Source organism: Erpetoichthys calabaricus, chromosome 13 (genome assembly GCF_900747795.2).
Source record: "Erpetoichthys calabaricus chromosome 13, fErpCal1.3, whole genome shotgun sequence".
Classification (NCBI taxonomy): domain Eukaryota; kingdom Metazoa; phylum Chordata; class Cladistia; order Polypteriformes; family Polypteridae; genus Erpetoichthys; species Erpetoichthys calabaricus.
This window is the reverse complement of record NC_041406.2, coordinates 67,374,084-67,395,187: the sequence shown is the minus strand read 5'-3', so window position 1 is coordinate 67,395,187 and position 21,104 is coordinate 67,374,084. Positions and strand designations below refer to the sequence as shown.

General features: G+C 38.9%; 1 protein-coding gene across 1 annotated transcript in view; it reads left to right on the top strand.

The window, feature by feature from the left end:
* LOC114663759 (trichohyalin-like) overlaps positions 1-10,650 on the top strand; it is a 247,472-nt gene extending 236,822 nt beyond the window's left edge. Inside the window, exons 13-14 of the mRNA XM_051935916.1 lie at positions 7,962-8,181; positions 9,152-10,650. Of these exons, the coding sequence (XP_051791876.1) occupies positions 7,962-8,181; positions 9,152-9,299 (368 nt within the window). The 3' untranslated portion in view covers positions 9,300-10,650. The remainder of the gene's footprint in view (positions 1-7,961; positions 8,182-9,151) is intronic.
* The last annotated feature ends 10,454 nt before the right edge of the window (positions 10,651-21,104 follow it).

Here is a 21,104-nt window from a genome sequence, read left to right as displayed (position 1 = left end):
TGGCTTTGCTAAACCTACACCGTTATGTGGGAAAGGGGAGCGTAATCTTTCCTGATACCATTATATGCAAAGCAAAAACTAAAGCCGATGTCACATCATTACATGAGCTTTTGTTGTAGGGAATGTCAGATTTGCTGAGCCCAATTGCTGATCTTGTCACAGCACCAAATCTTTTCAAATTGCGCAACTGAAAATCGCAGCCTACGTCACATTTACTGACTGAACGCCGATCTTCCAGCTCAGTCGTGTTCATCCCTTTATCTTACAGCCAATAGCATGCTGCCTGATGGAGTAGCACTTTATAAAGTAGTTAACAGCTGCAGCAATCTCTGCCCTTTAATTCATTTTTTCCATTCTGTTATGGTATGTAAAATGCAAGGCATCAGACAAATGAACTTCTCTTTTTTTGTGAGGGTGAAAAGATTTGTGCCCCTTATTCCTCGCCGCTACATTCTATGCACTGTACTTCTGGATGAGCATTCATTGATTCATTTGGTTGTCAGCTCCCCTGCTTACACAGTCTGCCCCTCCAGCTGATTGATTTTATCCTAGGCAGTCTCAGACTAGCTGGCCTCAGTCATTAGATATTCCCTTCAAGGGAGCACACAATCGACTACCTTCGACTGGCTACGATTATGAAAACGAAGGCTAAAGACTAAAAATCGGTGGAAATTTTGTCTGTTGTGACATGGACTTAACCAGTATGCAGCCTTAATCTGTGAGAAGGTGCTCTCACCCTCACTCACTCACAACTGGCCAACTTAGAGTCACCAAACAACTTAGTATGCACATCTCTGTGATGTGAGAGTAAAGTGGACTATTGAGAAAAAGCCCACGTATTCATTACAGAGAGTGGATGGGCTGGGATATGAGACCTTAATTCTGAAGTTGACAGGCAGCAGTGGTAAATACTGCCCACATCACATCTCAATGTTTACAGGTCAGCATTAAAAATCCCTTCTGGTTCAAATCTTTGACCTTTTGTACAAGAGTTATGAGAATTGGTAAAAACATCAGGCAAAGCCTCAAGTAAGCCAATGGCTCCTGCATTTCTAAGCTTGGCTTTGTGACCTACAGGGGGCACACTTGCACCCCAAACACCCAGATACAATCAAACCACACGTTCACAGGTTTAAGGAAAGATACTTTTCTTTGTCAGAAATTAACATGACACATGTGCAAGTTGGATTACCAGCAAAATTGTGGGCAGCGTGTGTGTTCAAGTTTTGGCGCACGATGTTAGCATCGTTGTTTACTATCAACATCTCCATAGTGACAGAACAAATCGCCAGCTCTTTAAAAGTGGATGTGGAAAGGTTTAAGACGGAATTCGAGGCAGATATGCAAAGTGAAAAATTTTAGAGAAAAGAAGTTGGGAGTCGGACATTGCAAGATAACTCAGTGTGACAGTAAACCGTATTGCAGCTCCAACAGGATCAATGTGCATGCTTCGATGTTTGATGAATGGTTCAATGCAGTGAAGCAAATCATCAAACTTAAATGCTGACATATGAATGTATTCATGGTGGTTTTCTTCATCCATTTCTCTCATAGGCAATACAAGCAATACATCGTAATGATGTGATACATTTAAAGGTCTCACATACCATCTTCTGTGTTGCTGTGGCCATCTTTGTTTGCACCTTCACAGCATCAGAATCCAAAGAATGTTTATGTTCACCATCTTTCTTCCCTCAACTCACAACACAGATATTTTGCTCACTGTGTTGATTTCTTGCACTGCCACCTGGTGGAATCCTCCTGTTTTACCTAAAGTACGTATGCAAGTATAGTCAGTACACTGCTTGAATAGCAGCAGCATCTGCAAGAGTACAATCTGTCTAGTGTCAGGTACATTCTGTCCTTTACAGAAAGACCATAACATAAAATTAAAAACACATCAACAAAGAACAAAGCCATCTAACATAAACCTTATTCAAATACATAAAATGCAACAGTATGTGTAACATTTTTTGTGAAAATATTAAATCAAACATCTTAGACATAAATAATAAACCAACATTTAGACTTTACTGATAATTGATGCAAATGCTAATTTTTGGTCCTATAATTGAAGCCTTTGGATATTTAATAAAGTTGCACTTATTTAAAAGATTAATAGCATTAATCTGAATGAAAGAGCATTTGAACCATTTGCGTTTTATTTTTGGGACCTTAAACCTGTGACTTCATGGCAACAAAGGAAATTGAGAATGAGATGAAGAGACATCCCATAGAGTGCAGTGTGAATGGAACAATTAGATGAAAATATCAGGAGTATTGTGTGATCAAAGAATTAATGCCAACGTTAAAGATAAGGTTTTTAAGACAGTGGTAAGACCAAAAATGATGTATGGAGCTGAGACATGGGCAGTAAAGAGAGTGCAGGACAAGAAGTTAGATGTGGCAGAAATGAGAATGTTGAGATGGATGTGTGGAATTACAAAAAATGGACAGAATAAAACAATCAGAGGTACAACAAAAGTGGGAGAGACAACTAAGAAAGTACAGGAAAGTAGATTGAAGTGGTGTGGACATGTGATGATGAGAATCAATGAATATGTGAGAAAAAGAGTGATGGGAATGGAAGAACATTAGCAGAGAAAGCAAGGGAGGCCAAAGTGGAGGTGGAAGGATAAAGTAAAAGAAGATCTGGAGGAAAATGGCTTGACTGGGGAGGAGGTACAGGACCAAACAGTTTGGAGAAGGTTGATCAAACACATCAACCTGTCATAGAAGATAAAGAGGAAGAAGAAGAATGGGTGAGTCATGTGTGATAGAAGACCCTCAATGTTACCAGTTTAATTTATGCCTTCACGTGTCCCAGTAATGAAATAAAGAGGTCTGAAAAAATGAAAATGGGGTAGACGAGCTACAGGTTAAACCTGTCAAAGCAGACTCAAGGTCAGGACTTGTACCAAATAGTATGTTAGTACATATACATGAGTGCATAAGCGTCTTTGTACAGATTGTACCCAGACTGAAAATGAATCTGAAGCCCCACTGCTGCCTACTATGTGCAACAAGCTGACAAGAAGGTTTCACATTTCATTAAAACTGTCTTCCAAAACCTAGCACTGAATTTACAAAGATTTTTATTCAGATCAGCAAACCTTCCACTTTTCAAGCACTAAATATTGTATGCAAGAATTAAGCAATCTGGATGTTTTCCTTGAAGAAGCATAGGAATCACTTTAAACCCCTGTGGTCTTCATTGGATTTATGGATTTGGCACCATGCTTGGTGCTTACATAACCTTTCTGTTATGAAATATGGAACTAAGTAACATATAAATATATATATATATTTTCCATTATGTTACTTGCTTGGTAAAAAATCAGTGTCATTGTGTGTTGACGGTGCAGTACCTGACAGAAGGCAGATCAGAATCCAAGAAACAAGCACAACAGGAGTGTTAGCAAAACTTGGCTTGAGTCGTATCTGGAAGAACATACAAGACACTAAATATATGCAGATGACTAAAGAGTCTCGGTAAGGAAAATAACTGTCAATAAATAATAATTGTTCTTTAAATAAAACTTTCATTTTTTTACTGAAAAAAGAGATTTGTCTTTTTCCTACATATTTTCCAGCCTGAAAGAATTAAATAGTAATTTGAAGAATGTGCCACTCTGCCAAAATAAAACCACCTATCATTCTGTCATTCATTCAATCATAACAGGCCTGCCATCGGTTTGGACATGCACCCCTTAGTTTAGGAAAACTGGAATTCAGAAACTTCCTTCCAAAAACCAAACTTGCAGCTAGATCTGGAAAAATTATACAATATTTTTGCAAAGCAAAATTAACATAACTCGCTGTCCAGTGCTCTCTTAAAAGTCACACATTCTATTTTAAATGCAGAATTGGAGAAACAAACAAAACTGAAAATAATATCAATGAAATGGAAAATATTTTACATATAAAATAAATAAAAATAAATGATCATGAGCTTTAAAACTAGTCGTTTTTTTACCGTATGGTAGTTTTTTCATTGTGGTGATTAAAAAACTTGATAATGTGTGAAAACAAAATAAAAAGTTAAGGGTTGCCAGCCTGAGACCTGTCTTTCTGGGTGAAATGAAGAATGAAATAGCATGGTATTGCATGTCCCACATCTTGCTATCAGCGTTTTATCATTTTTAAAGTAATAACATCTGTCCTTATTTGTCAATCCAACCATTCTCAAAGTCTCTGGGACCTATATACTGTAGATAGATCCATGAACGAAACAGGGTTGTGAACTAACAACCTCCTTTCAGGTCACTATCCAAGGTTTCATTGAAACTGATACATTTTTTATTTAAAAACACAGACATTAATCTCTGTTTTTATCTTTCGTCCGCACCACCCCAGCATTATTAACCTCCAAAAATGGAGACTTTTGAAAATGCACCTAATAGGCACACATTTCTGAACACACTGGCTCATTCTTATAGTGTGGATGGGTGAAAACAGAGAGTTTTGAAATCACAGACACTAATCGTGCTCTGATTGGTTCATGCTTATTATGTGACCATGTCCTGAATGGCTCCTGCTTTTTATATCTTCTTGTCTGTATTTTATTCTTATGGCTTTAAGTTTTGATATGATTATTGACTTTGAAATTTCATTTCTGTGCTGTGCGGGTTGTCTTTCCCCACTGTTTGTGCCTCTTCAAGTGATGGATAGTGCTCCTTGTAGCACTTTAAATGTCACTGTACTTTCACTGACATGACTCCCAGTCTGTATTCTCAGAAGCTCACTTTATACTCAGGTGTTATTCTTCATCAGCCCAAATAAAACATCCGCCATTGCCCTTCTTGTGTGTAAACACATATCATATGAGTTTTTGGTTGTTTTAGTGATGGCGGAGACACTATCATAAATGATATGAAAACGCTAGTGTGGACCAAGATCGTTTTCACTTTATACTCGTGTGTTACTCTTCATCAGTCCAAATAAAACAATTTGTGGTTTTGTTTTTCACATTCATCATTGCTGTTCTTGCGTATAAACACACATGATATGGGTTTTTCATTGTTTTAGTGTGTTGCCGATACTTTCGTAAATGATATGAAAATGCAAGTGTGGACCGAGATCGTTTTCACTTTATACTCATGTGTTACTCTTCATCAGTCCAAATAAAACAATTTGTTTTGATTTTCATATTCTCCATTGCTGTTCTTGTGTGTAAACACACATCATGTGAGTTTTTCGTTGTTTTAGTGATGGTGGAGATACTTTTGTAGCGGTCCCATGCTGCTAAGATTCACACCGTCGAAGAGATGGTGAGTTATTTATTTTTTTGGTGGAGATTCCAGGGGCGCACCCAGCCTTGGCCCGACCAGCACACACCCACAAGCAGAGACAAAAAAGCGACCGGTAATAAAACAGCAATTAAAGAATGTATTAAACAATAATAAATAAAAACAATGATCCCACCCTAGTTCCCCTTACAACGATGTACAATAAAGGCAAATTTGATAATAACAAACCACTAACAAAAATCACACACTATGAAGTCCATGAAAACGGCAACTGTTAAAATGAAATGATGGTAGATAGTCCAGTGATCAGCACGCTGTATATGAATGTAAAGGTCAGTCCTACCGGTATTTCCTGATGAGATGATGGCGTATGAATGGGATCAGGAGCACTCCTTTCTTCGAAAGACGATAACAAATCCTCAGACAGTCCACATGCAGCAGGAAGACACCAGACAGTCCATAAACCCAAAACAGGAAACAATCCAGGACAAAACAAGAATCCACAGGTATCAAAATGGGAGGCAGACAGGCATATCCTGACACCAAACACACAAGACTTCTCCTCTTTTTGGTAACACTAGCCCCCATTTAAATGTCGTGCCGGCCTCCTTGTGCCAAACAGCCCCTGCACCCTCAGCAGATGACCAATCAGAGCCACTGCAGGGACTGCTGGGAGTTAAGGTTCAAGCACTACTACACTTTCATAAATAATGTGAAAATGCTAGTGTGGACCAAGATTGTTTTCACTTTATACTCGTGTGTTACTCTTCATCAGTCCAAATAAAACAGTTTGTTGTTTTGTTTTTCACATTCACAATTGCTGTTCTTGTGTGTTAACGCACATCATATGAGTTTTTAGTTGTTTTAGTGTGTTGCCGATACTTTCAAAAATGATATGACAACGCAGGTGTGGAACGAGATTATTTTCACTTAACAACAGTTTTTAAATGAAAATGTAGTAGTGAGGATGTAACCTAATTATGGAAGAAGAGACAGACAGGTCATTGAAATTTTCACATAAAGCTCCTGCCTCCCCTTTAATTTGTCCCACATAAAACAAGTATGGTAGTAACAATCTTGAAAACACCTATGTTCACCTATTCAGTTTCCTTAAAGAATTCAGTTTCCTTAAAGAGCTATTGCCTTTCCTGTTCTCATCTAAAAGCTAATATGTGAAAAGACTTAATGCCTTTTAATAAGCAGTGCTGTGAAAAAGTATACACTCTTCATTTGTTTCCTTGATTATTTCAAATTTATGACTCTGAATGTTTTCAGATCTTTAATATTACATTTAATATTAGATAAAGTCCACATGAGTGAACAAATATCTCATCTTACAGCAAAATTACCCACCAACTGCCCCTGTGTGAAAAAATGATTGTCCCCTCACTACTTAATAACTGGTTGCACCATCTTCAGCTGTGATGACTGCAGCCAAACTCTTCCTTTCAGAACTTCTTTATTTCTGAAACATTGATAGGTTAATCAGCATGACACCTCTGAACACATAATCTGTATTGTGTTTAGGTCTTGTCTTTGACTTGGCTAGTCCAACACTTTAATGTTGCTTTATTTCAGCCATTCTGATATGGACTTGGTTTTGTGTTTTGGATCATTGTGTTGCTGAATGATCCAACTGTGCTTCTGTTTCATCTCACAGATGGATGACCAGACATTTGCCTTAACAATTTCATGATCCACAGAAGAATTTGTGATTCCTTCAATAATGGCAATTAAAATATTAGAACATTAGAATAATCTAGACAAGAACAGACCATTCAGCCCAACAAACCTCGCCAGTTCTATCCACTTAATTCTAAAAAATATCAAGTCTAGTTTTGAAGGTCCCTAAAATCCTACTGTCTACCACACTACTTGGTAGCTTATTCCAAGTGTCTATGTATATGTGTGTATGGTTCTCTGTGTAAAGAAAAACGTCCTAATTTTTGTGCGAAATTTACCCTTAAGTTTCCAACTGTGTCCCCTTGTTCTTGATTAACTCATTTTAAAATAACAGTCTCGATCCACTGTACTAATTCCCTTCATAATTTTAAACACTTCAATCATGTCACCTCTTAATATACTTTTGCTTAAACTGAAAAGGCTCAGCTCTTTTAATCTTTCTTCATAATTCATCCCCTGTAGCCCTGGAATGAGTCTAGTTGCTCTTCTCTGGAGCTCTTCTAGTGCTGCTGTATCCTTTTTGTAGCCTGAATTTATCCAGGCCTTCAGGTAGCAAAGCATCCTTACACCATCATACCACCACTACCATCTCTGACTGTTGCTATGATGTTCTGACTGAGGAATGTTATGTTTGCATTATCCCAGAAATAATGAGATCCACATCAAGCATAAAGTTATACTTTTATCTCATCTGTCCATATGACATTCTTCCAAAATGCTTTAGCAAAGCATTCAGGTGCTTGTATCAGACTTCACCGGAGTACGACTGTCACATTCAAAGACTTCTTTCCTCACTCCAGCCCTTGAAAGTAGTGAAGAACAAATGGGCAAGCAGCAACACATGTTTAATAACTTTTAATCTTTAAGCATTATTTAAATAGCTAGTGTCATAAATGAAAGCAATGTGACAATGAGACAATCCACTTTCAATCTCCACTCCTCCTCTTCTCCTTGACCAGATTATTTGTCTGATCTCATATAACTATACTTACTGAACTCCTTTTCTAAAAATGTATTGCCTGTTTACAGCTGAGGCTGCAAGGAAAAGGATGGAAGAAGAGAAAAAATTCTTAGAGGAACAGGCTTACCTAGCAGCCATGGCAGAACAAGAACGGGAGCAATACCTGCAAAAAAAACGTGAAGAAGATGAAAGGAGAAGGAAGGAACAGGAGGAGAAGCAGAGGCAGGAACAAGAAGCAGCCAAGGTTCGAATGGAGGCAGCAAGAAAAGAGGCAGAACGCATCATCAGGTTTGTTGTCTCCCTTAAGGAAGTCCATTACAGTATAAGAGCTCAGTAAAACAGACGCAGCACAGGGCAAGCAGATTTTCTTTAATGATAAGAAAAAAAGAAAAGTTGTTGATTTACTGTATATGTGGTGTGGCGGATGGCCAGGACCATTACCTGGGAGGGTGGAAGGACCAAGGGAGAAGACATCTTTGGGGCAGTATCCTCCCCGAGATGCTAGAGGGCAGCCCCCCCTGGGTTGCTACTGCACCATGGGTCTCTGCAGGGTATGCTGGGAGTTGTAGTTTGGAGCAGCCCTGTTGGGCTCCGTGGGTGCCACCAGAGGGTGCTGCAGCTACAGTTGAATCCTTTGGGGCACCACTTCCACCACACCAGGAAGTGCAGCTGGAAGAAGGTCAAGAAACAACTGAGGCACTTCCAGGTGTGCTATAAAAGGAGCTGCTTGACCATCGGTCAGCGAGCCAGAGTCAGGAGGTGGAGGACAAAGCTTGCGAGGAGGAGTAGAGGCGACAGAGGAACAGAGAGGGAAAGAAAGAGGAAGAAAAGGAGTGCAATATAGTAGTTGGTGCTTGTGTACTGTGCTAGAGAAAAAATGCTTCCCCACCTGAATAAAACGTGTGCTGTTGGGAAAGACTTGTGTCTCAGCCTGTCTGTGTCGGGGTTTGGGGAGCAGTACTCCCCCTGGTGGTCCACAATGGTTAAAAAAAATACAATCAGAAAATCCAAATGTTGATATTACATTTAAAATATAATCATACAGCATTTATTTAACATGTATCATTTTCATTTATACTATATTCCTGCTTTTTGGGTGAGTGCTCTTTTGTACAACCAAAGGAATGCATAATGTTATATAGAGATTTGGTTAATCTGAAGCAAGAAGTGACATCAAATGTGCTGTTTTCTGTTAACAAAAAATCATTACACTGGCAACTACTCTGAATTTATTAAATTTTTTTTTTTTTTTTTTAAGAGAGCAATGGGAAACTGAAAGACGTCTTCATTTCCACAATGACCTTTTATGTGAAGCTACCGGTCTGGAACAGAGTCAGGAAGTTAATCGTCCATGGATCTGCGCTTATTATGATGCCGTAAAGAACTCTGAACTGAGTAATTACTAATAAAAGTCTAAGAACAATCGTTATCTATTAAACATCAATAATCTGAATCATTTTTAATTTCTCTCCCTGATTCTTTTACTGACAGTTTTTATGATAAATTACAGACTGATTTTGTCAGATTCTTAGTAGAAGGATCTCCTGTGAAGTTTATTTTTATACACTTATTGAGACGTTACTTCTGAAAGGCGCTTCACTGAGCACTTGAGAACAATTAGTTACCCTCTGAGGTGCAGATCTTTTTTTTCTGTTTTGAATATGAAGGCTGACAAGAAAAATGTAAAGTTCAATAAAACTTAAAATCAAGACACAAAGATTAAGACAAGCTCAAAGTCTGGCAGCAAAGTAAAGTACAGACTGCATTAGCACAAGGAACTTAGAAACTCCAAGAAACTTCTACATAATATTAGTTCTGTGAGGGCTGAATCAAAGATAAGCGACCACTGCCTGATGCCAGAGAAGCCCATGACAGTTAGACCCTGAAAGTTATCCTCAGTATAATCCATTTCATGGTTTGGTTTATGTTAAAAGCTTTTTGCACAATGAAATTCTGTAAATAAAAATAAGACAGAATACTGCGTGAGTTGAACCTTTTCAGTTTAAGAAAATCGAGATAAAGAGGTGGCGTGATTGAATTGTTCAAAATTATAAAGGGAATTAGCACAGTGGAACCTGGCTGTTACTTTAAAATGAGTTCACCAAGAACAAGGAGGACACAGATGGAAGATGGTCAATGGTAGATGTCACACAAACGTTAAAGTGTTTTTCTTCATACAGATAACCATAGACACAAGTAGTGAGGTAGAGAGTTATTTTGAAGAAATTAGGTGGACAGAGCTGGCAAGCTTGGTTGGGCTGAAAGGCCTGTTCTAGTCAAGATTGATCCAAAGTATAACCTCCACATCCAACTAAAATATGTGTGCATATACAGTATACAGTAAAAATAGTAGACATAAATGACAATTTCTTCTCGGCTATAGTTATTTTCAAACAACCTCAGGAAAAATGTTTTTTAGTAATAGATCAATCTCAAGGCAGCAATGCCACAAAGCATGAACTTCACTGAAACGTTAATAAAAGTTAATCTAATCATGTAAAAATTTGAGAAAACCAAAATGATACTTTGTATTTCAAGTCAGAAAGCTCTGCCTCAGTGCCGGTGTACGGTGATTGTAGGAGAGCACAGATGGTAGCAAGTCCGTCTGCAGCTTGGCGGCCTCGTGATTCAACACTGCAAAAAATGCATATACAAAAACTAAACAAAATCATAAAAACTTTAAATTGGGAGTTGTTTTGCTTTTATTTAGCAAAAATATCTGCCAATGGAGTAAACAAAATTTATTTGACAAAAAATCATAAATACAAATTTTTTGATGTCAATAATTCTTACAATCAGGAAAACATGATTTAATGCCATGATTTAAATACTTTTCACTTGCTTAAATTTAATTTTTCCACTAAAGTCCAGCATGTGTGCTTTTTCTTATCGTGATTAATATTTCTTTTTCTTATATATTACTAGCTGTGTAAGCCCGTGCTGTAAAAAGCCCGGGGTCCTAGAAACTATTAAAATCGTCAGAAAAAAAAAATGAAATGTAGAGATGTCAGGTAATTGAAAGGAACTACTCTGAGCATCTCTCTCCTAGGAGGATTCGTTTTGCTGATGTGTTTGCCTCGCTTGCGTATTAGCGGCTAAGCAACTTTGTCTTTCTTCAAAGGTTTCGTTCTGCTGACGTGTTTGCATCGCTTGTGTATTAATGGCGGACGGAAAAGTAAAAGGGATACCATTTTGTCGATGTGTTTGCCTTGCTTGTGTATTAGCAACTAAGCGACTTTGTCTTTCTTCAGAGGTTTCATTTTGCTGTGAGTACTTGCCTCGTTTGTGTTATTAGCGGCTAAGCGAGTTTTCTGTTTCCTCGCGGGCAGAGCCCTTACCCCGACTCCACCTCTCACTTCCAGGCCGGAGAGACACACACACTTTCACGTGTAGACGTTTATATATAAGTATTAGGGTGTTGTACCGTGTTAGCCATTATGGATGTGGTGAGAAGTCAAGCAAAATGACACCTTTTATTGAGTAACTGAAAAGATTACAATATGGAAGCTTTCGAGGCAGCACAGGCCCCTTCTTCCCTTATTCTTATATAAAATATATGCAGAAGAATAATTATCAACACTATATGATATCAAAAATCTAAATCGTTAATTCTTCCTCCCCTTGCAGCTAAAATTGTTAACAAAAACTGTTTTAGGAACTACTTGCATTTACAACAATATTTTTATTTTATTTTTTGTGTTTGGAGTTTTTGCCTCGGTCGGCCCATTTTGATGCTCCCAAAGTGTCCCATATAGAATCCCAAAACTGCCCCTTATTAAAATTGTCTTTGATAAAAAGACATTGAACATTGTGCAGCTTGTTAGAACACTACAATTTCTAAAGATTTTTACCATTTTGTAAAAGAATCATACAATACTGAAGGTTTTTTCATATTATATTCATAATAATGTATGTGATTCTTATGCATTAAGATGTGCGTTTATTTTATATATTTTTTTAAATCTGGAAACATAATAAAATTGTTTGATTTACTTTGAATTTTCCATTGTCATTTTCTGAATCCTGTAATTTCAACTGGTTACTTTACGAGAAATAAGAACCTTCATTGTTTTACTTACTTCACATGTCCAAATTACTGGGAGCTCAAAGTTATGACTACGGCTCACCTTTGACAGCAATTACAGCCTCAAGTCTTTTTGAATATGATGCCACAAGCTTGGCACACCTATCCATGGCCAGTTTCGCCCATTCCTCTTTGCAGCACCTCTCAAACTCCATCAGGTTGGATGGGAAGCGTCGGTGCACAGCCATTTTAAGATCTCTCCAGAGATGTTCAATCGGATTCAAGTCTGGGCTCTGGCTGGGCCACTCAAGGACATTCACAGAGTTGTCCTGAAGCCACTCCTTTGATATCTTGGCTGTGTGCTTAGGGTCGTTGTCCTGCTGAAAGATGAACCGTCGCCCCAGTCTGAGGTCAAGAGCGCTCTGGAGCAGGTTTTCATCCAGGATGTCTCTGTACATTGCTGCAGTCATCTTTCCCTTTATCCTGACTGGCCTCCCAGTTCCTGCCGCTGAAAAACATCCCCACAGCATGATGCTGCCACCACCATGCTTCACTGTAGGGATGGTATTGGCCTGGTGATGAGCGGTGCCAGGTTTCCTCCAAACGTGACGCCTGGCATTCACACCAAAGAGTTCAATCTTTGTCTCATCAGACCAGAGAATTTTCTTTCTCATGGTCTGATGGTCCTTCAGGTGCCTTTTGGCAAACTCCAGGCGGGCTGCCATGTGCCATTTACTAAGGAGTGGCTTCCGTCTGGCCACTCTACCATACAGGCATGATTGGTGGATTGATGCAGAGATGGTTGTCCTTCTGGAAGGTTCTCCTCTCTCCACAGAGGACCTCTGGAGCTCTGACAGAGTGATCATTGGGTTCTTGGTCACCTCCCTGACTAAGGCCCTTCTCTCCCGATCACTCAGTTTAGATGGCCGGCCAGCTCTAGGAAGAGTCCTGGTGGTTTCAAACTTCTTCCACTTACGGATGATGGAAGCCACTGTGCTCATTGGGACCTTCAAAGCAGCAGAAATTTTTCTGTAACCTTCCCCGGATTTGTGCCTCGAGACAATCCTGTCTCGGAGGTCTACAAATGATTCCTTTGACTTCATGGTTGGTTTGTGCTCTGACATGAACTGTCAACTGTGGGACCTTATATAGACAGGTGTGTGCCTTTCCAAATCATGTCCAATCAACTGAATTTACCACAGGTGGACTCCAATTAAGCTGCAGAAACATCTCAAGGATGATCAGGGGAAACAGGGTGCACCTGAGCTCAATTTCGAGCCTCACGGCAAAGGCTGTGAATACTTACGTACATGTGCTTTCTCAATGTTTTTATTTTTAATAAATTTGCAAAACTCTCAAGTAAACTTTTTTCACGTTGTCATTATGGGGTGTTGTGTGTAGAATTCTGAGGAAAAAAATGAATTTAATCCATTTTGGAATAAGGCTGTAACATAACAAAATGTGGAAAAAGTGATGCGCTGTGAATACTTTCCGGATGCACTGTATATAGAGTAGATATATTGTGGGATATGACCGGCCTTTCATCCCGGCCAATACCCTCAGGCCGCCAGATGGAGCCCTCCCTGCAGCATGGAGGTGCCCCGAATACCAGCAGGGAATTATGGACATTGGAGTTTTCATCCACAACCCTGCTGGATACCACAGGGGCCCCTAGAAGGCGCTGCAGGGAGGAGCAGAGAGACTTTCGCATACAACCCGGAAGTGCGTCATAATCACATGAACAAAAAGACCGACGTACTTCCGGGATGAAAAGAAGACTTTTGGATCTGACCCGGAAGTGCTAAGAAGTCACATGGACAGGGGTTCAGGAGCACTTCCGGGTCATGGACTATATAAAGGGCTGTGGGAGATCCCAGAGTTGAGCTGAGCTGGGTGGAAGGGTGGCAACGCATCTGGCAGAGTGGAGGATTGATTATTATTGTGTTATGGTGTATTTATATGAGTATTGTGGAGAGGAGGGTGCTTTGTGCACGTTATAGTTCAAATAAATATTTTATTTGGACTTTTACCTGGTGTCTGGCGTATAGTCTGAGGGTTCAAGGGAGCGAGAGCGCCCCCTACCTGTCACAATATATATATATATATATATATATATATATATATATATATATATATATATATGCAGTTGGAGATCCACGAAGGGAGAAAAAACAAATCACGTATCATAAAATAGTTTTTTTCCTGAGCTTTCAACCCCTATCAGGGGTCTTCATCAGAGGATAATGCTTAGACTTACAAGAATCAAAGGCAATATATAGCGCCTGATGCAACTGTGGAGGAAGAAGAGTTTTTCATAGCTGTGCGCTTCACGGATTGCCGAAGTTTCCCATCGTCTAATACATTGGAGGGCTTCTTGCCCGAAGGTTGTACGAATGGAAGAGAAGGTCTGTGATACGGTTTATATATGGCATAGCTGTAAAATGTCAAGAAAGTTAATCAAGAATCTTCAAATGAAAAATGAACATGAAATCCTTGGGTACTTATCCCCCATCCAAATAAGATGGATGTGAATTACAGGTGGCAAGAAAAGCCGCAAATTCCTCCCTTAACATCATTTGTCCTTGTAAAAACCTTTCGTACATGCAGCACAATCAACAGCAAAACGCTGTGTTGCACACTCATTGAATCTGTGAGAGATTAGAGCATAGGTTCCCAACCTTTTTTGGGTCAGAGCCCACTTTTTCAAAGAGTGATTCGATAGTGCCCCCCTTGGGTGAACTATACTATACTAAATATTGAAAAACAAGGACAGATTTTTAAAATTATTTTAATAGAAGATATTAACATTGATACTCCTGGAGTATCCTTCTGGACTTCCTGAAACAAGCTGCTTCTGCATGTTCTCTTTCCTCTCTGGTCATATGCTACTCAGTCTTGGGTGTCATGGGTCAGTGCTTGGTCCTCTTCTGTCTGCATGTTCACACTGTCACTAATGAGGCATCAGCTGGAAACTCGTATTTCATTGACATGATAAGGATAACAGCACTGACTGAAGATCACTCCTAAACAGACAAGTTCTCTGTTTGCCTTAGTGGGGTGTGTGGATGTTAACTAGCACAAATAAAGCCATCTCAGCTCAATCTAAAAAACTCAGCTCTGTCTCCAATCTTGATTTTTGAATAATAACTCCATTGTCCCCTGCCAGCAGCCTTGGAGCAGACTGAACTTAGAATGTCACATTGTGGGTGCAGTCAAAGCATTTCTTTATTGTTTATGAAAAATTTCCAGTGTGAACACCTTCTCCTATTCTAATGCAGAAATATTTGTCAAACCTTTGTTACCAAAACTGACTGCTTACTTAAAAAGCAAAAAAATCCCAATACAACAAAAAAAAAAAACAATTTCTTGTATAGCCCAAAATCATCAAGCCCTGTTTTTTGACAGCCGCTCCCCAACTTTGAGTCCCTATAAAGACAAGAAATAATTCCCATGAAAAAAAAATTGAATACATTTTGAATAAGGCATTTCAGAGAGACCTTCTTCCAGGTAGGTTTGTGCAATGGTTGTCAAAAAATAGTGTAAATACAATACTCAGAACACGTGTAATCCTCTTCGCAGAGCTAGATGGCCAATCTATCAATTGCCACCTCAGAAATACAATACAATACAAAACAATTTATTTTTGTATAGCCCAAAATCACACAAGAAGTGCTGCAATGGTTTTAACAGGCCCTGCCTTTGGACAGCCCCCCAGTCATGACTGTCTAAGAAGACAAAGAAAAACTCCCCAAAAAAACCCTTGTAGGGAAAAAAATGGAAGAAACCTCGGGAAAGGCAGTTCAAAGAGAGACCCCTTTCCAGGTAGGTTGGGTGTACAGTGGGTGTCAAAAAAGGGGACAAATACAATACAATACACAGAACACAAGTAATCATCAATACAATATAATAGTGCAATAGAAATATTACAAGTACAAAGCAGAATTCAACAGTAGATGATATCGCATAATACAATTTGGATTATGATTACTACAATACAATAGTAGAAACTACTTTGTTGTTGCACAGCGCTCCTCGCCAAGTGCAGGTGCAATACTCCACTGCTTGTCTCTATGATCCTTTCAATTCATCCTTCTCACTATTCCAAAACCTTGTTATGCACCTTTCTGTCACTTTATCCACTGCTGTCCCATAGATGCACTCATATTATCCTATATAAGGGCAAAGAGGCAGCCAATGCATATGCCAGCAGCACTGGGCACAAGGAAGAGTCCTGCCACTGCCACATCATTACAGGGCACATGCATGCAGCCACTCACCATCAGATTAAGCCCTAACAGCCTGACCAGCATATCTTTGGGCTGTGGGAGGAAACTGGAGGTAGGAAAACTCACAAGTGCACAGGCAGAATGTGCAAACTCTACATAGACAGTGCCCAGGCAGTGCTAATGAGTATGCTCCCCCGTATATTATCTTAATATGAATTGTATTCAAAATTGTTTCATAAAATACCTGCGAGCTGCAAAAGGTGCTATATAAAATAAAGATGAATATAGTTATTTATTGTACAAAAGAATGCAGCACAGAAGTCAATCCGCATGACATAGTGTAGCTCCATTATTACTGAATAGCACCCTCATTACTAAACATGCTGTGTAATGAAGAAGTAAAATGGAACAGCTACGGAAATATGAGTGGGGATCAAATGTGAGGAAACTATACAGACAGCCATACTAAGGGCTTAGTGAGTGGCAAAGGAGATGGGACACTAGTGGATGCTCTTTATTACTGAGAGACATAGATAGATAGATAGATAGATAGATAGATAGATAGATAGATAGATAGATAGATAGATAGATAGATAGATAGATAGATAGATAGATAGATAGATAGATAGATAGATAGATAGATAGATAGATAGATAGATAGATAGATAGATAGATAGATAGTGTATGTATTCCTATATGCTGCATATATAATGTCTATTCTGCATATATTGTACATAATTGTATAAATGTTGCACTCGACATATTGTTTTTTATGCAAGTGTGTGTGTTTCTTGTTATTTTATCATTGTCACTATTCTGAACAGACATGCAGAAACAATTTCATTGTACTATGTACACATGACAATCCTTTACATTCTATTCCTTATGTCTTATATGTTGATTCTAGGAGAACATGACCACTTGGCACTGCAGCATGACTATATAAGAAGAAGCAGTCCGTGCAATGGCTGCTTCAGAATTGAGCTTGTTCTCCAGTTCTATGGTTTGCTCTCATATTCTATTGTTAGATTTCTTGGTTTTGAACCCCCTGCTATGATTCCACAACATAAGCTTACAAAAGGGGTGAAAAGACCTAAACACATCACACACCAGCCCACTAGCTCTGCGCTTCAGAAATAGGCCTCACCCCAGGCAGCCTAATCCCACAATCAACAGTCAGGCTTTCTGGCCTGCACAGGCCCAAAATGGGGCTCAGGTTTTTAAAAGATTGGAAGTCTCAAAAAATAATTAGAAATACCCTTCAAAGGAGAGGACAACTATCAACCTCTGGCTTTTAGGACCAAAACTAAACAAAGTTCCTTTATCATTTAGTAGCCAAAAAGAAGCACAAAATAGTAAAGCAGGAAAAAAAAGACAAACAAATATGGCAAAAACGGTTTTGCCAAAAAGGCAACCCAAAGCAATCACAGTCAGTCCAAAATCCAGAATCAGAAACCAAAGACAGAGTAAAAAAATCCACAATAGCTAGAAAATCTGAACAGTACTTACTATAATAAGGTTATAGGGATGCTCTACCCAAAAATGTTATTATTTATGTTTCTTACTCCATGTAGTTTGTAGTGATGGCCAAAAATATTTTTAATCACATGCAAAACAAGAAAAAACAGTTTATGATTAAATGGATCCTACTCATGCTGTAAAAAACATCCAAAAAAGAAAAACCTCATGTTATTCGTGTCACATAATCTACTTGTCTGTTATCCAGATGTATGCGCAAAAGGTGTAAAGCACATGCATTTTTGCTAAAATATTATTAACCCTTAAACCACTGCAACCAGCTATAGTCAGTTTACCAGCACACCAGAGCCAAGTATATTCGATGATGTACATTCTTTGAACGCTGCAACTGACTATAGTCCATTCCCAGTGCAATTTGCCAGCACACCAGAGCTGAGTATGTTCGGCAACATACATTCGTTGAACACCGAAACCGGCTATAGTTGGTTCCCAGTGCAATTTGCCAGCACTGCAGCTGATCAGTCAGTGCCATATATTCTTTGAGCAGCCAGCTCATGACCACTGCGGCCCCCTAGCAAATCAGCATCACTGTCCCTGGGATTCAGCCACTGCACTGGACTAGCCTGCAAACATCAGCGTTGGCCTCTGTGTGCTCGCGCACAGCCAGTTCAAGAGCAGTTGGCTCGGTGATTTACTGAATTTCGTCAATGGCATCATTTGCACCTTGTACATATAATAATTGATTGTTACAGTAGTTTTTTTACAGTTCATTGGCAGTGTATAAAATGATCAGTTTTGCAGTAATTGTGATGCTCTTTGTATGAAAAAAATATGTGTTCCATTAAAATTTCACTTTTTCATTGGTGAATTGTGACTTTCCTTAAAAAATGTAGCAAAAAAGTATTTGGCATCCCGGGGTGCATTAACCCCCCAAGTATGTGGCAGTTTAAGGGTTAACTGTTCCTTACAGAAAACACACCCTGAATCATAAACAGGAAAACACGTCCCAATAATTCTGTGCATTTGAATTAAGAACAGGATTCTTGATCAGTGAATGAGGGGGAGAGGCATGTTTTCAATGTAAAAGCATAGCATCATGGGAATGTATTTTCCTGTTTACAATGTTCATTTTTTTTTTTTTTTTTTCTTTGAGCCCTCCAGCTGCTGCATTTTGAAACAACTGGAGTCTGGTAAACGATATTGAAGAGTAGTGATGATCAAGGAAATTTGCCAAAGAGTTTTTCAAAGCAAATATGCTGTGTTTGCCCAAAAAATTGTTCATCAAATATTTTCCTGGAAATTCGCTGCTTGGCTGAATTAGAAGAACATTTTTTTTTATCCCAGTGTCCCATGATGTTTGATGAGACCAGCATGACATCACAGAACTTCAGCAGCCATACACAGAATTTTCACAATGCATAGTATAAGATTGTTGCCGATCTGCTTTGTGCATGATTGATGTCACAAACCCATCAGTAGTCCACCTGGGTTTCCACCGTGCATGCATTTAAAAAAGAAAACATAAACTTACAGTAGTTACACTTGAGGAGTGCATCAGCTGACCGTAATGAGACTTTTAGGAGTACTGCCACTGGATATATAACACTGATCCCTGTGCGCTGACAGCACAGCACTGCATCATTACTTAGCCTTAAAGGGGTCGTTTCTCGCCACCTCCCCTCCTCACAAAATACAGGAGACCCTGAGAAATGATACTAATACTGAAAGATTTATTACTATTTACAAGGCGTTTTTTTCTTGATGGAAGAAAAAAAGGTCGACGCATCTGCAGAGTTAGGGTAAAAACAACAAAGATTTTCTAGCTGCTTTAAAACAATGGAACAAGCATGTACCATGTGGCCATTACATGACACGGTCAATGTATACTCCAAGATTGGATTGAGTGCAATAATCGAAATTTTATTTATTCATTGCTGTTTTGTGACCATTTGTTGTATTTTGTTAGTGGTATTCATTCCGTCTGCGTCTTTTCTTGTTTGAGGCACAGTGGTACAGCGGTTAGCAATACTGCCTGATTGCTCGGATCACATTTGTGGCCAACGTTACCAGTCCTGCATAGTTGGCAGATGCTTTTGTAGCCTTCACGGACACTTAAAAGACCACTGCAGCATTATAACCTACACTAGTTCAGTTCCTCCTTCCCCATTGACTTCAATGCATTCTGCGGAATTTGGCGAAGTTCCTGAATATTTCGGTGGTTTTGCCGAACTCACAGCAGAGCGAACTCTGCAGGGTTTGCTCACTATAATCGAAGAGAAACTAGCAAGTACAGAATTATAGCAATCCATTTCTACAGTAGTAAAAGCATGGACTAATTTTTAGGCATTATTAAAACAACAACATTTATTTCTTTAGCACATTTTCATATAAAGGACTAGGGGACTGTGCCCCCTGCTACGCGCCATTGTGAAGAACAGTGATACCATGGGAAACAAATAGCAGTTGTTTTTTTTTTACCTCCTCTTTGCTCAGTCAGCTACTGGCTTGCTGCTGCTCCCATGCCGCGTGATCTGCATTTTGTGCGGAGCTTTGAACGTTTTAAAGTCACTGGCTTGTTTCTCTTCTCCCCCAGACATCCTCAAACACTCTTTTCGCTGTTTCACCAAGTAATATTTTCCGTTTGTTTGTGTTAATGTGATCTTTACTCTCATTTTTTTGAGACTTTCGAATTTTCCTACTTCCATTATCTCTAACCTGCTCTGCATGTGTATCACGGGACTTGCTTCCAAAGATTGTAAGTATGATGTGACTTGTCTGTCTCACAGGATGTGAAAGTGTCTCTCTTTAAAAGATCATGTCTCGTCACAGGAAAAAAGTCTCGTCCCAAGTTTTTTTTTTATAATAGAGAGATGTAGCTCAATGTGCTTTATAAGATAACAACGAAAAGAAAGAAAAAAAAAATTCAAATTAGATAAGAATAATAATGAATAAATAGTAAAAAAAAAAAATGGTGCACTAAGGTTGCCGATGTTTAAGCAAGACATATTTTTAATGTGTAAATCAAATGAAAGAAGACTTGAGCCGTGATCCTGCTATACAGTTAAGAGCATATATAATAAATGGTTCTGTTTAGAGCACATGAGTGTGCTGAAACATTATTACTTACACAAGACAAGACACCATGAAGGTTGTGTGTGTTATGCTTTGTTTCTTTTATATTTAAATCAGTGACCAGCCAGTATTTATTATTAGCTTTTCCACTTGATTTACCAGCTTCATTTTCTTTGCCTGTGTGTTTTCCTCTCCAACTACTGGTTTTCCCTGATACTATAGCTTTCCCTATTTCTTTATTTTTACCAGCGAAGAATTCAGAGGGAAAAGGGGGAGACACGTAATTTTGAGTCCCATATTTACCGTCTATAATATGTAAGGGCTGGCTGGTTTGATTGTGATAACTTTTTCTCTAGGAAGCTTAAAACAAGGATTTACTGTAAGAAACTGGAAAGTTTTCACTGTGCAAC